Source organism: Ceratotherium simum, chromosome 1 (genome assembly GCF_057802395.1).
Source record: "Ceratotherium simum simum isolate JZ-2026a chromosome 1, ASM5780239v1, whole genome shotgun sequence".
NCBI lineage: Eukaryota > Metazoa > Chordata > Mammalia > Perissodactyla > Rhinocerotidae > Ceratotherium > Ceratotherium simum.
In genome coordinates this window covers 50,199,304-50,219,257 of record NC_141900.1, presented here as the reverse complement: position 1 = coordinate 50,219,257, position 19,954 = coordinate 50,199,304, and the positions used below count along the sequence as shown (strand labels likewise).

The following is a 19,954-nucleotide window of genomic DNA, read 5'->3' as shown; positions in this document are numbered from 1 at the left end:
GGAGGTACGTACACAACCCAAACCAAAAAAGTAAGGTCCCTGCTCTCGTGGAGTTTACATTCCAGGGAACTAATACAAAATGCTCTGATGCTCCAAATGCTTCAGCACACTTTCGTGGTAAACATTGCCAGCAAGGACAGCACTAAATAAGGGCATGATATGCTTCAGGCCTGGAATTCTTCAACTCTGGCTGTAATTCTGTGCAAGTGCCTTAAGGCATCTCTGCCATTAGGTGTGCAACCTTAAGCAAGTTACTTAAATATAACCTTGTTTCTTCCTCTGTAAAAGGGAAACAGTAATATTTGGGTTCTCTTGGAGATTAAATGAGATAATGTGTCCATTGTTCAGCAATTATTAGTATTATTGCTTTGGCCTTGTGGTTCCAAAAATGTGCTTGCTCATTAGAGTCACCTGGGGATTTTTTTTTTAAAAACATTCCAAAGCCCAGGCCACACACCAGACCAATTAAATCCCAATCTCTGGGGCTGGGACGTAGGCATTAGCGCTTTTTGAGCTCCCAAGGTAGTTCCAACTCGCAGACAAATTTAGGACCCCCAGCAGTTTGGCGTATTGATGTTTCAGAATAACATTTGCCCATCCACCTGTCTTCACCAGAGGTGGAACCAGGAAGCCTGACGAGTTTAATGAAGGATAATCGAGGTGCACATCTCTCTGTTCCATCCTGTGACTTGAATCCAAATCTCTTCCAAATCCCCTCAGGGGAGAGGGATGGGAGGGAGTCCTGAGCGCTACTGCCTACGCACAGCTGTTGAGTTTAATGGGACCCTTAGGCTTATAAGGAGGGCTGGCTCTTCCACCTGCGGCGACTGCTGGGCTCGCGGGAGAAGTGGCGAGCCGGGGACGGCAGCCCTCCCGGGGGCGCTGGGCCGGGCGCAGAGGCCGCAGACACGCCGACGGGGAAGATCGGCGGCCGGCTCGTCCCCTAGGGACCCGCCACGGCGCGGCCCGGGTGGGCGCCATCTGCGCGCTCTGCGCCCCTGCCCTCGTCCGCCCTCCACACCGCGACCCCGGCCGAGGGCCCGAGCAGCCGCGGGGCGCTTTAGCGCGGGGCGAGCGGGGTCGCCGCGCCGCCCGCCGCCATGGAGCTCGGGCTGCCTGGCGGTCCCGGGCCCGCCGAGCCGGGGCCTCGCTTGCGCGGCTTGCGCGGCGAGGACCGAGCGGCCTCGGCCTCCTCAGTGAGCCAGGCCGAGGCCGAGGCCGGGCGCCGCGCTCCGTCCGTGGCGGCCGTGTTGCCGGCGGGGGGGAGCGGGGAGAGGATGGGCGTCCCCACCCCGAAGCAGTTCTGCCCCATCCTGGAGAGGCCGCTCATCAGCTACACCCTGCAGGCCCTGGAGAGGTAAAGCGGCGTCGGCGCGCCCTGGGTCCCGGGGTCGGCCTCCCACTCCCCGCCCTGCCGCTGCGCGCGCTGGCGCCTTCTCTCGGCGGCTCAGTCACTCCAGCTTGGGCCCCCACTCCCGCCAGCATTTCCGAGGTGGGCAGCTCTGGCCCTTTAAGAGATGGGCACGGAAGCTGGGGCTGCTCAGCCCTTTACGTGCCCAGGCCGTCGACGCGGTGGGGAAAGCCTGGCTCGTGGAGCTGGACTGATGAGTTGGGACTAAGGAATATGTAGTTATAAGCATGGCCCCTGTGGGGCCTAATGAGGAGAAGCTATTTTAGGAGTCTCTCTGCCCTGCCTGCCTGCTTCATATGTTCTCTCTCATTTTCTCTCTTTCTCTCTGTGCATGCGTGGTTATGAGTCTTACTTGCACATCTACTTTCGTGGGCCTTTGTTCATTTTATCCATTCATTCGCTACGTTAACTGAGCACCTCATATGAGATTGTGCTAACTGCTAGGCGCTGAAGACTGACCGAGGAGCAGAATTCAAACCTTTCGATGGTGGAAACGGCCTTAAGGGTACTGGATTCTGAAATTGAGGCCAATACATGCTTTACCTTGTTAGAAAATGTACTGATGAGTCGGGGAAATGAAGGAGGGAGAGGGAATGAGATAAGGAGGAGTAGGGGAGCGGTAGTGGGGAGCTAAGGAGGTGAAAATGGGGGAGGGGGTATGTTATTTTGTCTTTGGCACTGAGCAGTGTGAAGGAGCATGGGGTGAGGCTGGAGGGATAGGAAGCAGGGGGATTACAAAGGTCCACAGACATGTTGCCAAGGTGTTTAAACTCCTTGAAGCCAGTGGGGAGCCGTGGTAGTATGTTAAACCTTGGATTCGAGTGAACCGTTTGCATTTCAAGATAGATGGCATTCTTTAGCATAGCCTTTGCAGGAGGCTTTCATGAGGAGGAAGCTAGTGAGGTTCTAGTCTAAGGACAGTAGCATGTCATCCAGAAAAGAGCACCCCCTCTTTCACACACCCCAGAAGCCAAAGGGCCGAGTTGCTTTGCATATGGTTATTTTACTTTCTGAGTATTGTCATTTGGAGAATGGAAGTGTAAAGAGCCGTAATCACCCTTGAGTCATGTAAACAGACTGGTGGTTACATCTGAAACTCATACAAACATTGACACAGTTCCAGGTTCTTCCTTGCTCACTTCTGTAGTCTTCCCTTTCTCTGGGTAGTTGGGATGGGGGGATTTCCTTGAAACCATTGTATGAATCATGTACCTACAATATGCTGGTGTCATGGACATTGTGACAACATAGCTCATAGTTCCATAGGAGGAATCCTATGGAACACAATGGATGTTGGCCAGCAGGATCTTGGTGTACTTAGTAATTAGCTCAACGGGATTGTAGTCATTGTAATACTGAACTTTCCTTCCTATGGAAAAACTCCTGCATTAATTTGCATTTTTGCATCTTCTTGACTTCTGAGGCAGTCTGAGATAGGTGGATGCTAAAGAAAAAAAAAAAAACCTCACTTTTAAAGTAAAATGCTCTGGAAAGGCCTTGTTTATGGAAAAGAAGACAAAGAACACTTGTTTTCTATTTTTTTCCTTAATTGATAACAGCAGTCTTAAAATTCTAATAGCAAAAGTAACTAATCAAAATTCACTTTGAAATACTTAATAGCTCATTTTTGTCATTCTTACAGTGCCTGAAGAACTTATGGAATACGACTGTATGTTGGGTATGTCTCAGGAAATCCTTGGACACCTTGCGTTTTACAGGGGCGTATGCGTGCTTCTTGGCCATTTGCCAACGAAAGCCCGCCATTTTCTTTCTTTTTGTGAAAGATGGCTCTGTAGACTCCTGATCGTTTTCCTAGAGCTAAAAGGCCGAGGTAATTTCATCCCCAAAGATAAATTATGCAAGTTCAAACAAGGAAAGGAAATAGAAGCAGAAAATGTCTTGTAAAATTCTTATTTTTTGCTCTTTGGAGAAATTATGCATGCTTATTAATTAAAGGGGAAGCACAGCTCTCAATGTCGCAAATAAGAGCGGTAATTGGATGTCACCATTGTTAATCATCTAGGTTCTATTAAGAGGATGTTAGCTCCCCTTGCCCTTTAAGAGCTGAGTTTGATGTCCAGAATTTGACTTCAAAGCTCATTTTATTTGCCCTAAGTTAGGATTTTCCTTGCTCAAACTTTTGCCATCTCACTAATAGAGGGCTGAGAAGTTATGAGTAATCTTTATTTCCTCGTCATTATTTATTGACTAAGAAATTAAAGATCCTTGTTGGAAAAATAACCCCTATGGGTTGAGTTTTTTTTTTTTCTTTTGGAATTTTGAACCAATATAAAGCAAATTATAAACAGAAAAAAGGAACTAATTGGGGCCAAAAAAAGAGAAGGAGGTCACCCCTGACGTTTTGGCCCTAAAATGGGATAGGGAAATGTAAAGACACGTGACTAGCCATCCTTTTACTTAAACAGTGCCATTTAAATGTGTGTTTACTTCCACTCCTTCTTTTACCCACCCAAAGAGACTAGACATGTATAGCCATACAAGGGAAAAATGAATGAAACAGGAGATGGAGCAGATAAAAGATACCAACAAAACTTTGGAAGAAAGGAGAGAGAGGAGCAGTAACCAATCAGATTGAACAGACCCAAGAAAGCTGAGACATAAGCCTTCAGGTAGAGCAGCTGTGAGGAAGCAAGCTAATTGAAGTCACAGGATCTGGGAAAGGTTCAGGCACTAGAGGCACAGTGTACCTCTGAAGGTGGGGTAGACAGAGCTGAGAAGACAATGGGTGGCAACTTCTAAAAGGAACAGTTAGACTCCCAGATCCCCGTCTGAACACTGGAGGCTTATTTTCTGGCCCGGAACCAGCACAGCCAATGGCCCAGTGAGGTGCTCTACAGCTAGAGAGGAATTAAGAGCAAGACTGCTTGTTGGAATTATGAGATCCTTAGATCCTAAGGTAAACTCGAGGAAGCTTACTTTTCAAACAACATGCTACATATTAAAGCACCTGCTCCTCTATAATTGAGAAGTTGGAGATGTTGAGAGAAAATCTGTCTTGTGAATTGACTAGGACTTGAGATCATTTATTTTTCCTCCTGTCACAATTGGGAAAATACACATTTTTCTAGTTTAGCCAAGTTCTACTACTGTGCCATTGAAGTTTCTTAGAAAACAAATTATCTTGTTAAATGAGATTCAAAAGACTGTCTGAACCCTCACAAACCTGAGACATGTTGGCTAAAGGCTCTATCGGGACAAATGGAAGCTCAAAGTCTGTATCAAAATCAGTTGTGTGTGGGTATATTTATTACAATTAACCATCATGTGTATATACATATAGACATTTATATGTATGTGTTTGTATATGTTTATATATTATACTTATTAAGATTATACCTCTGGTAGTTCAGATCTGTGCGTTATGGGTATAACTAAAAGGATCAAGTGTAACAGCTAATTTCAAGGTTTTACTAGGAACAAGGACCTTTCAGAAGTTGATTAAAAATGATGTTTCTAGTAGTTTGAAAGTTTTATTTGGCCTTTAGAGGGAATTGAAATATAAATTATGGAACCAAAGACTGTAACATGAAGAGAACTTTGATTTTTTTCTCATCTTTCTGACAAGGAACTGAAATCAAAGGTATTAGTCTCTTACATAACTATTACTTTATGACCTGAGTTTCTAAAAGGAAATGTTGCTCCAAGAAAAATATATGACAATGGTATTATTTGCAGGGGCATAGAGCTCTGACAGTTAAGTTGTAAAATCCACTCACAACTGATAAACTTATATCTAAATTTTACTGTTTTTAAAAAAAAAAGTGTATTCTCAGGTCTGAAGTAGGAAGCTGGTTTCAAATATCTAAGGAAAGAAAGTGTCATTAAGGAGGGTTAGTTAACCTGGACTAGCTAAATAGACTAAAATGACAACTGCAACAAAAACAAGTTAGAGAGGCAATCTTTGGCCATGCTTATTCAGATTCATGGGGGCTTGGGCTGGGTGGGGGTGGGAAGTCCTCTGACAAGAGATTTGAACAAGCTCTGGCACAGCCTTCCCCATAGCTCCTGAAGTTTCTTGAGTTCTCTTAGGTGGAAGACACCGCTTAAGATAACTTGTTCCTTGATACAGTTCCTTGCTCATCAAAAACCTTATTATAAATTGCTCCAAGATATATCTTCTATAGGAAGAAAATGTGTTGTCCCCACTGATAAAAGGCATTCTAGACCTTGTGGTAGTAACGTATATCATTGTATACTACTATGTTGGCATCCTAATTCACGTTTTAGTCCCTTCTAAGTTTGATAATGTGAGTTAGTCTCCTGGAGTCTGATAACTACAGATGAATTTGAAGAAAAAAATCCATTTTGTCAATTTGTGTGTGTTTATCTTATTGAAATTCTGGTTTTGTGATTGAGATTGGGTTGCTTTCTTGTCTTATCATTTGGAAAACTAATGGAAATCTATTTTTAGTAATAGTTTAAGACTCCATGGTATGTTTTTCAGTGTATTAACTTGTGGCTTATTTGATTGACTTTCTTCTTGTCTTTAATTGTTGTTTTCTTGCATACTTTAAAAAATTGTTCTGTCCTATATTTCTGAAAAACACTGCAAATTTTGCTTGACCAAGATAGATTAGAAATAAGTACATAAATGTTAATCCAAATGAAGGATGTTGATTGCTTGAATTAACCTGAGGTAGTAGGAATGGGGTAGGGAAGATGGAAGAAATATTTAGGAGGTAGAATTGACAGGTTTTAGTAATTAATTGGATCAGGAATTCAGCAAGAGAGTCATTTAAGATGCTTTATTTAAGTGATTGCTGAGATATATGAATTTCACTTAAAATTTTGTCAATGCTTCTTTAATAAAAGGGCCAAGTCTGAGCCAAGGGAAGGAACAGGCCTATGTTTTGTACGAAGAATACAATGGGACTGTATTTTGCAGAGGTCAGATGACTAGAGATTTGTGTTAAGTTTCCAACGGCCCCCATGGGGCTCCTCTAAGACAACAGATAAGACCAGGACTGGTAGGCTGGGCTTGACGACTGGGAGCCTGCATGGTCCGTAGTAAGGAGACTTGACATTTTGAATGCAATCAGGAGCCAGCCCCTTCACACCAATGCAATAGTTTGCTGCTAAAATATCAGGGTGGATATGGAGAGATGGAAATCTATAAGTTGTGGCCCCAGCACAATCCAGAGGCTAAATTTCCTTGAAGGCTGCCAGAGCAGTGAGTAGCAGCTGCCACTATCCCTTGGGGCTAAACTTCTGCAGCCTGGATAAGAGCGCTTGAGAGGTGTTAATAAGGCCTGATTTTTCCAGCTGTTTTTTAAAAGCATTTGTTTAAATGTTCTATTTTCAACTGATCTTATTAAACTGTGAGCAGAGTGCTCCTGTAAGTAATATTTATGTTATTCTGGGAGAAAATAACGTCTGAGATATTATGTTTCTTCCTCAAAATGTCTGTACGTATAATGGAGTTTGAAGTTGGGTTTGTATTTGCTTATGGAATGTGCTGGAAGGAAATACTCAGAACTTGATAAAATCCAGCTATGGGGTGGGGGGGTTGGTGTGGACTTGCCTTCAGCTCAGGAGGTCAACAGATCCATTTATTCAGCAAATATTTGTTCAGTAGGCACTGTGTGAGGTACTTAAGGTCTTTTTCAGTCCCATGATTCTACATTATTAAATTTTAATACTGTAAAAGGCTTTTAATTCTATAACTAGAAAGGAATGTGAATAAATCCTTTGAAATACAAACAGTACTTACGAAGGCTTGCAAGTGCTGGGTGTATGCTAGGTTGCTGAACAAAATAGGATAATAAACCTGTTATCTCTTAAGAGTGGTCTAAAACAGTGTTTTCCATACTTTATTGTGACTTGTTATAAGAATTAGATTTTGCATTATGAATCAATGACAAACACATACATACACACGCACATATTTGAAAGAGCATCTCACAAAAACAACCTACCCTTACTATTCGCTATGCATTCTAATTATTCCCTTCTATTTCTGTTTCATTTACCCAAAAATGTTAGTCTAAACTTACTAAATTAATTTGATGACGTGCTAGTGGGTCCTGAAATATGCCGTTTGAGAAACACTGGTTTAAAATACATTTTCTATTTAGAGCCTCATACAATTGTTTAAAAAGTCTAAAGCCACTGGTATATCTGTAATTATTTACCTGCTTTCTGTTTTATGGAACATGATTATTTCATAGCAATTTTATTTTATTTTATTTTTTTTTTTTAATTTTTTTTTTTTTTAATTTAAAAAAAAATTTTTTTTTATTTATTTTATTTTTTTCCCCCAAAGCCCCAGTAGATAGTTGTATGTCACAGCTGCACATCCCTCCAGCTGCTGCACGTGGGACGCGGCCTCAGCATGGCCGGACAAGCGGTGCGTCGGTGCACGTCCAGGATCCGAACCCGGGCCGTCAGCAGCGGAGCATGCACACTTAACCGCTAAGCCACGGGGCCGGCCCATAGCAATTTTAAAGCATTGCAGTAAAATTGGGCCTTACATTTGGGAGTTGATTAATTAATTTATTAATTCATTGAACAGATATTTGAATGACTACTCTGTCAAGCAGTGTCCCATCATCTTTCTCCCTCTTATTCTCTTTTTTTTTTTTTTGGTGAGGAAGAGTAGCCCTGAGCTAACATCTGTTGCCAATCCTCCTTTTTTTGCTGAGGAAGATTGGCCCTGAGCTAACATCCGTGCCCATCTTCCTCTATTTTTTGTGGGATGCGTGCCACAGCATGGCTTGGTAAGTGGTGAGCAGGTCTGCACCAGAGATTCAAACCCGCAAATCCCAGGCTGCCAAAGCGGAGTGCGTGAACCTAACCAGTATGCCACCGGGCCGACCCCTGTTCTGTATTTTAACATTTAATTCAATGTAACTTTTCATCAAAAAAATAACAACATGATGTCTGTAAAAGTTACTTTTAATCTATTCTGCTGGAATATACTATGAAAAATAACAGGTGAATGGCTTGGGAGACAAGTTAAGCTCTTGCCTTATAGAACAGTCTTGCCCACTGATTTAGTTGAACATGTACTTGTAACTTCTCTAAAAAAAAAAAAAAAAGTGGTGTCACATTGATAAACAATTGAAATATTTGATTACTTTTAATACTCCTTTTCTATAAATTAAGAGCAGTTTTTATTAATTGTTTATGCTTTCTCTTCTCTATTCATCTATTTATTTAACAGATATTTATTGACATATGGTCTGTGAGGTCAGGAATTCTGCGAGTCTGTTCATTATTGTATTGCCAGTGTTTAGCATAGTGCCTGGCAAATGTTAGATGCTTACTTGATATTTGTTGAATGACTAAATGAACACATAAATGAAGAGTATCTACTTTTGTTTGAACTATAATAAATTATAAGAAATTTGACCATTTTTGACCACAAAAGTAGCCATGTAATATGGTTTAACACTGATAAAATGCAGGAGATGCAATGATCCAGACATGATCTTTTCTCTCCTGGTTTTTATGACCTGTTCCCAGAGACAGTGTTAGTGCATTTACAGAGGTTAATGGTGTGAGCTCCAAAGTCAGACTGGGGTGCAGCCTGGTTCCTTCATTTCCTAGCTGTGTGATCATGGGTAGGTCACTGCTTCTGTGTCCTCTGTAAAATGGAGATAATAGAGACTTACCTGATAGACCTGATGTGAATGTTAAGTGAGATATTGTAGGCTCTACACAGTACGTGGCACCTAGCAAAGATTCCATACCTCTTAGGTGCTGTTTCTACTATTAATATTACTGAAAGTTTAGTATGCACCAAGCCCTGGTGTATAGTCTTTTCTTTCTATGAGTTGGCAGCCTAGTTAGGGTAATAGAAAATGAAACAGTACAGTATGATGCTTGATAAGACTCTAGCAATAAGAGTACTCCAGAAGCCAAGAGCAGGATGCCACACCCAGAATGATAGTCAGGGAAAGCTTCCTGGAGGAGGCTATATCTGAATTGAAAGCTGAAGAAGTAGGACTCAGCTGGGAGTGGGTGGGGTTGGGGGAGTGATGGGGATGGAGGATAGTGTCCGGAGGTAGAGGAAGCAGCACAAATGAAGACCTGGGTGTGTGAGAGAATGTGGTGGTCAGTAGAGTAAGAGGGGCATGGAAGAGACCAAATGGTGCAGGAAGAAGTAGGCTGAGGTCAGGTCTTGAAGGGCTCAGCTCAAGAGCTAGCAGGGGATGGCCTCACATTTGCGCTTAAGAAACATCTAGAGGTGGCGAGAAGGGATTGTGTTGGGATAAAATGAGAGGGAGGAAACCAGCTAAGAGGCTGGTGCCATAATTATGGGTGAGATGACTGCCTGGGTCCCTGCTGTGGCAGTGGAGACAGAACCTTGGGAAACCCCACATTTAGGGGGCACTGAGGAACTGGCACTTGCTAAGGGCTTTGTTAAGGACAGCATAAATTCTAAATTGTGTAAGCATAGTATAAGTTAATTGTTTGCAATGGAAAGAGTGGGGGATGGATGGGCTACAAAACAAAGAGCAACCCACACTTAGTCTTACTCCAGAATCCTCTTGATTGCTTGTACAGATTACTACATATTTTATTCTTTGGCATTCTGTGAGTATTACTGTCTTATTTTTATTTGTGATTAAAATTCCCCCAAGTGTCTGACAAAACATAAAAGTAGTCCTGGCTTCTAGAAGACTTAGGATCGAGATATCAGAGTAAAGAGTCAAATGGCTGGAAACAAAACAGTTAGCAAAACCACACTGCATAGGGAAGGCTATTTTCATCCTTGATTTTTGTAGCTAAGCAGGGCGATGAGGACAGCTTCCTATGTTTTCATAATCCTTGAAACTGTGCTCTGTTGTAAGACCTTACATTGCTCCTGGTGGATGAGACAGACCAAGGTCATGTATTCATTCAACTAATGATTATTGAGTATCTACTAGGTATTAGGTGTTAAGCAGTGGTCAAGACAGATATTATCCTTGCTATCATGCAGCCTATGTTCTAGAAGATGAAATAAAATGGAATGTTTATTGTCTTGATGAAAAATGGTAAACATTTTTTCTGCTTCCAGTATCTTTTGGCATAAGATGATAGAAAAATGTATCTATAGATCAGATATCTTTCTGATTTGTTTTCCATATTAGAGGCAGTATAGAGGTGTTATGAGGATTACATGAGTTAGAACATGAATAATGCTTAAGACATAAGTGCTTAATAGATGTTAGCTGCTATTTTATATTATGTGATACTTCATTTATTTTGCCAGTCTTTCTTACTAACTCATGTAGGTTATTACCTCTAATTTATCTCTTAAATCCTATCTATCAGCTCCATCTGGTAGCCAGGTTACCATCATTGTCTTGCCCAGACTCTAGCAGCAGCCTCCTACTTGGTCTTTATATCCTTCTCCCTCTACCCAATATATTCTCCACCTTGCATTCAGAGTAAAATTTATGCCCTTAAATTAGTTTCCTATTGCTGCTGTAAAAATTTCCGTGAATTGAGTGGCTTAAAACAACACATTTATTATCTTAAATTTCTGGAGGTCAGAAGTCTGAAATCTGAAATTAGTTTCACCGGGCTAAAATAAAGGTGTTGGCAGTGCTACTACCTTCTGCGGGCTCTAGGGACAACCCATTTCCTTGCCATTTTGCAGATTCTGTAGGTCATCCACATTCCTTGTGGTCCCGCATCACTCTGACCCTTGCTTCTATTGTATCTCCTTTGACTCGCCTGTCTCTCTCTTTCACTTATAAGGACTCCTGATTATATTGGACCTACCCAGATAATCCAGGATAATCTCCCCCCCTCAAAATCCTTAACTTGGGGCCGGCCTGGTGGTGTGGTGGTTAAGTTTGTGTGCTCCGCTTTGGCGGCCCAGAGTTCACAGGTTCAGATCCCAGGTACGGACCTACACGCTGCTCATCAAGCCATGCTGTGGTGGCATCCCACATGCAAAAAAAACAGGAAGATTGGCACAGATGTTAGCTCAGGGACAATCTTCCTCAAGCAAAAAGAGGAAGATTGGCAATAGATGTTAGCTCAGGGCTGATCTTCCTCACCAGAAAAAAAAAAAAATCCTTAATCACATCTGCAAAGTTCCTTTTGTCGTGTAAGGTGACATAGTCACAGGTTTTGGGAATTAGGAGATGGATGTCTTCTGGGGACGCTGTTCTGCCTAGCACAGTTTCCATGTCATAGGACAGTGCCTAGAACATGGGGGGATGGGAGTATTCTTAATTTTTTATTTTTAGTGTAAATGTACTCCCCTACATAAAGCTTCTCTCGGGATTCCTGTTGTTTTTAGGATTAAAGACTAAAACCCTTAACAAGGCCTGGGAGATCCCCGTGGCCTTTCCCAGCCTGGTGCTTGCCTGGGCCTCCAGCATGTTCATGAACTCTTCTCCCCTTTACTTGCAGAACTCCAGCTCCACTTCCTCCCAGTCCCCGAGGACCTTGCCATGGCCTCTGCTTATACGAGCTCGCTCTCCCCTCTCCAAACACCTTTGCTGATATGCCTGCCACTCACCCCTTGGATTGTAGAGCAAACTCTGCTTCCTTAGGGAGCATCATCTTGGCCTTCTCTGTGCTGATCAGATATTCTACTGGCATGCCGCCCGGGAGCCTGAACTTCTTCATAGCAGCTTGCAATGGCTTATTGGAATTATTTGTTTCATCTGTAAGCTCTGTGAAGGCAGTGACTATTTCCATTGTATACTCAATGTTGATCATTTATTCAGTGCTCAATAAATATTTGTTAAAGGAATGGGTTAAAATGAAAAGACAGTATGCCTTTAAAGTAGCTCTTGGTTTTGCTCACCAGTGTAGTATTGTAGCCACTGGCAGAATGGGGTTTAGGCTTATTGGAAGAGTTTGTTCAATAAAAGAAGATAGGAGATTGTTAATTATTGAGTAAAGAAACCCAAATGTTGTTCATTTTTCAGTAAGAAAATAGAATTATTTTCATTACTCAGTAATTTTCAGACCCCTCTTCCATGTCTTTAAAAATGTGTTAAGACTTTGAACTGTCAGCATGAGCATATAGGATCTCACAGGCTAAGAATTCCATTAAATTTTTTTTTTTTTAAAGATTTTATTTATTCATTTTTTTCCCCCCAAAGCCGCAGTAGATAGTTGTATGTCATAGGTTCACATCCTTCTAGTTGCTGTACGTGGGACTCGGCCTCGCGTTGGACGGAGAAGTGGTGCCTCGGGGCGCGCCCGGGATCCGAACCCGGGCCGCCAGCATCAGAGCGCGCGCACTTAACCGCTAAGCCACAGAGCCGGCCCTCCATTAAATTTTAAAGTGACCTTTATTCAATAGAGTTGATATCATGGGTCAGAGGCAGTTTTCCTGGTTTGGGCCTGTTGGTTGTGGAACATTGAGTCTATGATGACATTAGCCTCTGTTACCACTGGTGTTCAAGAGAAGTCTGCCAAACTTTTTTCATGCAGTCACCACCCAGTGTGGACTGTTTGCAGTGCAGTATGTCAGTAGGTCTTTAAGAAAATGTTTTACAACAGAAAAAAAATTGCTTTATGTTTTGTAGCTGACTCAACAGATTCCTTTAATTTTATATTTCGTTAAATTATGAGGTTTTCCGTCTTATCTGAACCTGATTTATATTTATACAAATTTAATTATTGTAGTTTCCCTATTTAAGCTATGATATTTCACCTTTATGTAGGCAAAGTTAGGGTTACATCCTTTATCCAGCTTTGTTGACAACTCAATGGACTTTTGAAAGACAGAACTTTTGGAATGTAAAAGTGCTTTGAATTGTTTCTATTCAATTGATTTTTTTCCAAATGTTTTTTTCCTCAATTTAAAAGCATATTCTTATTACATTCTTTTCTCTCAATCTACCGATATTCTAATTATTCAAATTTAACTTTTAAGTCAGAGATCTGATATATATATATGTATATATTTCATCTATATATAATTCACACAATACACCATTTCACTGATTCTTCATTTACTGACCTCTTTACTAGACTGGATAAAAATGCATAAGACTGATTTATTAACTTGCAGTTTTTAATCTCCCGATGAAGATGCACTAGTAGTTGTTAGTAATTCAATTTTCTGTTATTAGCTTAACTTTAGTTGCTGTATAAGAATCAATTTATATGAAATGTGTACATACTTTCCTTTTAGAGTATGCTGGATAAAGGACATCGTCGTGGCAGTAACTGGAGAGAACATGGAAGTGATGAAGGATATTATTCAGAGGTACCAGCATAAACACATCTCACTAGTTGAAGCTGGAGTGACCCGCCACAGGTCAATTTTCAATGCACTGAAAGCACTGGCAGAGGATCAGCCCAATTCTAAGCTCGCTAAGCCAGAAGTGGTGATTATCCACGATGCTGTGAGACCATTTGTTGAGGAAGGCGTCCTCCTTGAAGTTGTCATAGCTGCTAAGGAACATGGGGTAAGTATTGGTACTTCAGAGAATGGATAAAGGGGCAAACAATATAGAGTGGTTCATTTACTGAATTTTGATGGAATTATACTTAAATGTCAAGTTATTTAAAATGGGCCTGATGACCTAAAGATGTTATGGTAATTTGTTTTAGGAAGCTTATACTATTGTAGATTGTGAGACTGTTCTGGAATTTATCTTTCCCTATAGTCATTTAACATAATGTAAGATGAGCTCTTTGGAGAAAAATGTGGTAATAATGTCTTTAGAGCATGGATATGACTGGACCTTAAAGGAATGAAGTTAAATATGTAGTTATCTAAAAATGTCTAAGAAATCTCTCAAGACTAAGGTATATATAATTAACATAAATCTGGTTCATTGCACTCAAATTTTGTATTTTGAGTTTTCAGAAGTGATTCATTTTCTAGCACAAACAGCCAGGCAAGATTTTTGCAACACTTAAAGTGAATCATCTTGATGACAGAGAATTCTGTTTTCACTTCTATTTCACCAAAATAAACACAGGATTGCAAAAGACCTATCATAATCTCTAGAACATCTTTGTTTTTTTTTCTTACATTATCAGGTAAAATTCTATAAAGAAGGCATAGATACTAAACTTAAGTTTGCAGTCTAAATTTGAGGTATAGTGAAAAAAATTGTTGCATCAACTTTGTAGAGTATAATAGAAATAGTCTGTGGAGTCTGATCGACTTAGGCTCAATTTTGTTTTTCTGATTATTAGTGGTGTAGTGGGTTCAATTTTCTCAACCTCTTGGAGCCCATTTTCCTTACTTGTAGAAATATAGATGCTAGTACTTGTAAGGTTGCTTTTAGGATAGGAAATTATATGTTAACTATTTAGTAGAGTGCTAAGTACTTAAAAAATGGTATTATTTTAAGATGAATTATAACATCTAGGTAAGTTTCCTCCAGGGATTGTAGACCACTGGAAGAAATCATCTAAGCCCTCCTAGCCATCTGGAAGACCAGGAAGTTATAAAATATCCAGTAGATGATTAGTCGAAGATAGTTGATGATTTCTCTTTAGTTATCTATGTGTAGTTGGATCATATAGTCAGGAAATTGTCCCTAATTTCATCTCTTTTTCCTACAACATAAATTTATTTAAGTTTAGACCTATATAAGAAGTCCATTGTTGAAGTGAAACGTTGTGACTTGAACATGACTTCTAAATGGTCTTTTGATGTAGTGAAAATTGTGGTTCAGGAACATTAGTGACCACAAAACTTGTTCATGGCTCTTGTGCTTCTCCTGTGACCCATTTCTCTTCTCCAGTCTCCTCAGTTGTGGTAGAGGCAATGTAATCAGTTACAAGGGTGGTGAGGAGGAATAAAGCAGCAAAGAATTTATAACTTTTAGGAATTTGGGTAAAATTTTACAAATTTGAAAAAGTTCCTAGGAAAGACTATATAATTTAGGCAGAAAGTTAGATATTCTACTGAATGCTAAATACATGTAAAATTATGGTTCCTTGCCTATGTTACCTTTTGGAAAAATATCACTAAAGCTCACTATGAAATTCACACATATTTGGAATTTTTTGTGGTGGGTATTTGAGAGATTATTTCTAAAAGATTGTCTATAAAGTGATTCTTTGGGTAATATTTGCAAAAAGGCAGAAGAGGGCTTTTATCTTGCTCTGGTTAATATGCTAAGAATATCATTGTTTAACAGCTACTTAGTAAAACATTAAAACACATAGCAGTTAGTGTTTTCAGTTTGCAGATTTGTTAGAATTCTTTTTAGACTGTCCTTCTAATTTTGTTAATCCGAATGTAATTTAAGATTTAATCGCATTATGCATCCTAAATAAATCTAACATTATGTTTTAATGAAATCTGAGAAACTTCCTGATTATATTAAGAAGCTGGTTTAAAGCAAAAATTTTATAACCAATTTATTTTGAAGTAAGCTCTAGAAATCTGGTCTCTTCTAGAAATATTGCATTGTTTTTGATGGTCTTAAGAGAATTCTCAAAGAATAAAGTCATGATTTCATACAGATAAAAAGTGAATATGTGTTAAGGATTTTACTTAACTTTTTTTTTTTTTTTTTTATGAGGAAGATCAGCCCTGAGCTAACATCCGATGCCGATCTTCCTCTTTTTGCCAAGGAAGGTTGGCCCTGGGCTAACATCTGTGCCCATCTTCCTCTACTTCATATGAGACGCCACCACAGTATGGCTTGACAAGCGGTGCGTCGGTGCTCGCCGGGGATCCGAACCTGCAAACCCTCGGGCCACTGAAGCAGAGTGCATACACTTAACGGATGCACCACAGTGCCGGCCCCCTTACTTAACTTTTAATGAGGGAATCAGACAGATATTACAATCGAGAGAAACACATTTATATGGGGTAGAGGAATGTTGAAATGAATTCACAAGTAGAAAAAACTGCTTTTTCCATTGGGGAAGGGTGTTAATTGGACTTCCATTGGACAGAAATTATTTGCATGTTTATAGGCAAGAATGATTTTGCATTGCTATCAATTATCTATAACTTCCAAGAGTTGTTGGAAAAGACCTCAAAGACAATGAAAGGCTAGATTGAGCTAATCTGGAAGGATCTGCTCTAAACAATACATAGTTTTCCATTAGAGACAATCAGTAATATTTTTTGCTTATTCTAAGTTTTCTTAAAATGGTTTGGATAGTGACCCAGTAGCCTCAGGAAATCCAGGCACTGCTTCCTGCCAACTCTCACACTGTTCTAATTGTGAAATCATAAATGCAATTAATTGAGACTTGTGCTAGAAGCTGAAGTTCTTACGTTGGTGGGAAATATTGGCATCTTTTTAACCTCTGACCAATAAACTGTAAAAGACTGGTCTGAATCAAATGCTATCCTAAGGCAAGAAAATAGTGATGACTGCATAGTCAGAGCCACTTCACAATTTGTTTTCCATGGATTTTTTTGAACTCATTTTCCTAAATTGTATTCTATAGACTCTGAACTGACTCTCTTGTTTTCTTAGCTCTTAATTTGCAAGCTCTACCAAAAGATCCCTTTCAGATAATTCATTTCCTAAGTAAGCTAGGCACTGTGACAGCCCCTTGAGGGGATATACATACTAAAGAGGACTCTGATGTTTTAACTTATATTACATTTGGTTAAAAAAAACAAACCCCAGGTTGATGAAGATGTATTACCTCCAGCGGCTGAGATGTCCGAAATTAAGGCTGACATTAGAGTTGCCTGCAAACAGGAACTCAAAAGTATCACCAGGACCCAGTTTCTCTCTCTTCTCTGTGTAGGCTGCATTGTTGGGCTCCACAGAGGTGAGGTGACCTCAGTAGGGCCAGCAGTTAAATCCTTTCAGTATTATTTCTCTCTTACTCTTGATGATAGTTTGCCTGGGTATAAAATTCTAAGAGTACAGCTATTTTTTTCCCCAGTAATTTGAAAATATATTATGTCATTGTCTCTTGGCTTTTATGCAGCTTTTGAGAAGTCTGCCAACAGTCTAATTGTACCTCTTGAAAGTAATCTGCCTTTTCTCTATGGTTGCTTATAAGAATTTATTCTTCATAGATGTTGTGCAGTGTCTGTATGATGCATCTAGACATGGAGTTTTTTCCCTTGCTTTGGATTTATTGTCCTTTATGAATTTTATGATTCATGTATTTTTATAAATTCTGGAAAATTCTCAACCATTTTCTCATTGAATATTGACTCCGTCCCATTTCCCACCCCACAACTTTTCTCCCTTCTCCTTATGGATCATTATATGTCTGATCAATCTTATCCTGTCTTCATGTCTCCTTTTTTTTATTTTCCATCCCTTTGTGGACTGCCTCCTGGGTAATTTCAGTATTCTATTTCATTCATTCTTTAGCTCTACCTCATCTCCTGTTTAAGGATTTTAAACATTTTAATAATTTTTCAATTTCTAGGAGTTTTATTTAGTCCTTTTTCAAGTGTGATTGGTCTCCTTTCTTTATGTTTTTGATTTTATCTTTTTTTAATTTTTTTGCTGAGGAAGATTTGCCCTGAGCTAACATCTGTTGCCAGTCTTCCTCTATTTTTTGTATTGGGTTGCTGCCACAGCATGGCCACTGATAGATGAGTGGTGTAGATCCGTGCCTGGGAACCAAATCCGGGCTGCTGAAGTGGAGTGTGCCAAACTTAACCACTAGGCCACCAGGGCTTTCAATATTTAAATATAACTTGACACAATACATTTGTATGCACCCATTTTAACTCCCACTGACATACTGTTGTCACCCAAATCTCTATCTCATGCCCAGGTTTCACACTCCTAAAATCCAGATGTTTTATATTCAACTTCTAACCTGAACAGAACCACTTAAATATGCCTTCTTTATTATCTGTGGAATCATGTATGTGTCTGAATTCATGAATCCTCTGTGATCTCTTTCCTTGAATTTTATCCTGTAGGTAAGAGGGAGTCATTGATTTTTCAGCAGAGAATAACATGATCGGATTTGAATTTTAGAAAGATGACTGTCTCTTTGGTTTGGTAGAGGGATTAGAGGAAGAGTTTGAGGGAAATAAAATTAGTTTGGGAACTACATAGTGATCCAGCTGAGTGATGATGGCCTGTCTAAGATGTTGAGGTGGAGAGGAAAGAAGAGGTTGCTAAAATGTGCAGGGAACTGGATTGACTGGATGTGACTGGATGGAATGTGAGCCTTGAGGTAATAAGATGTGTGTTTTGTGTGCTTTTATTTTTCCTTCCCTTTCTTTCTCTGACAGTAGGCCTCTTCATCTCTTCTCCTGAAATCCCTGTACTCCTGCCTTCCTCCACCCCTACGTCTCTTTCAGGTTCTGTGAGATTATGGTTTAGACGCTAACTTGCTTGCCACAACTCTGCAGACCAACCCAGGGAAATTGTATTCATCTAGGAGTTTTAACTGCCTGGAACCTTTTGAGCACTGTTTCATGGTACACCTTACTGCTTATCTCATAAAACAAGGTCCCCAACACTTACCTCCTGTATTGGGTTGTTTTTCTAATGTTTAAAGCAACAGGGATTTTTGCATCTGAGAGCAGGCTCCAGACCTTAGTTTCTTTCTATATTTGAGTACTGATGTGGCACAGGGTTTCTCAGCCTTGGCACAGCTGACATTTTGGGTAAGATAATTCTTTGTGGGGCACTGTCCTCTGTGCTGTGGGATGGTTAATACCATCCGTGTTCATCGTCTCCCCCAACAACTGATGTGAATAATACACTTACGGAGTAAGAGAGACCATAATTGATCATACTATACATATGGATTTATTCTTATTCCTTTTCTTTTTTTTCAATTTTGAGATATAATTGACATACAGCATTGTATAAGTTTAAGCATAATGTACAGCATAATGACTTGACATAGATATTTTGAAATGATTATCACCTTATTTCTTAAGGTGAATAATTCTTTATAATTGAGTGAGCAATTGGGTATAATGCCAGTTTAAAATGGCTCTGGATATTTTGTTTCTTGAACAGTTAAAAAAAACTTTAGTAGTGATAGAATGTTACTGGAGACTTAAAAATCAGAGGTTTATAGAGACATCATTTCTTGTGTAGAAAGAATATACATTTCTTCAACATTTTTAACAAGTTACAAAATCTTTGAGTCATCTTCTGAAGAGAAACAGTGAAATTTATATAACCAGAAACTTGGTGTGTGTGGGAGTGTGTTTGTGTGTTATCTCTTTGTATTCTGCAGCATGACTACATTTATCAATGATTAATAGCACTTGGAAATTCAAGTTAATATGTGTGCATCAGGAAGAAAATACTTTTCCACTACTCAGTTCTACAACTTTATGTATCGTATTCTGGGCATGTTATAAAATAGAGGTGGAAAATCACTTGGCAGACATTTGACTCTGTTTGGAAATTTGACATAAGAATCAACAGTGGCTAATAATCACTTGTACTTAATCTCTGTTGGGTGGTTTTGATCGTGAGCAAGTACACTGAAGGTCAGAGTTTAATCCTGGGTGGGGGTCAGGTAGTGAGCTCCCCTGGGTCCTTGGATCTTATGTCATTATCTATTGGAGAGAAACTTTGGTAATGATTTAAGTCCTAGCTCTAAAGAAGCAGTTTTACTTGTGAGAAAGCAGTGTGTTCTGATGATTTAGCGAGAAATTTTAGGCTTATTTTGACAGAGGTTTAAATG

The 19,954-nt window shown here is 39.9% G+C and overlaps 1 protein-coding gene across 5 annotated transcripts in view; it reads left to right on the top strand.

The window, feature by feature from the left end:
* The first annotated feature begins 814 nt into the window (after positions 1–814).
* CRPPA (CDP-L-ribitol pyrophosphorylase A) overlaps positions 815–19,954 on the top strand; it is a 275,796-nt gene continuing 256,656 nt past the window's right edge. For 2 of the 5 annotated variants that reach the window (XM_087427333.1, XM_087427377.1), the window contains exons 1-2: positions 824–1,357; positions 13,527–13,803. In XM_087427333.1, the coding sequence (XP_087283459.1) occupies positions 1,101–1,357; positions 13,527–13,803 (534 nt within the window). In that variant the 5' untranslated portion in view covers positions 824–1,100. Of the gene's footprint in view, positions 1,358–13,526; positions 13,804–19,954 lie in introns of all 5 variants that reach the window. The other 3 variants (XM_087427494.1, XM_087427459.1, XM_087427421.1) reach the window with 3 other exon arrangements.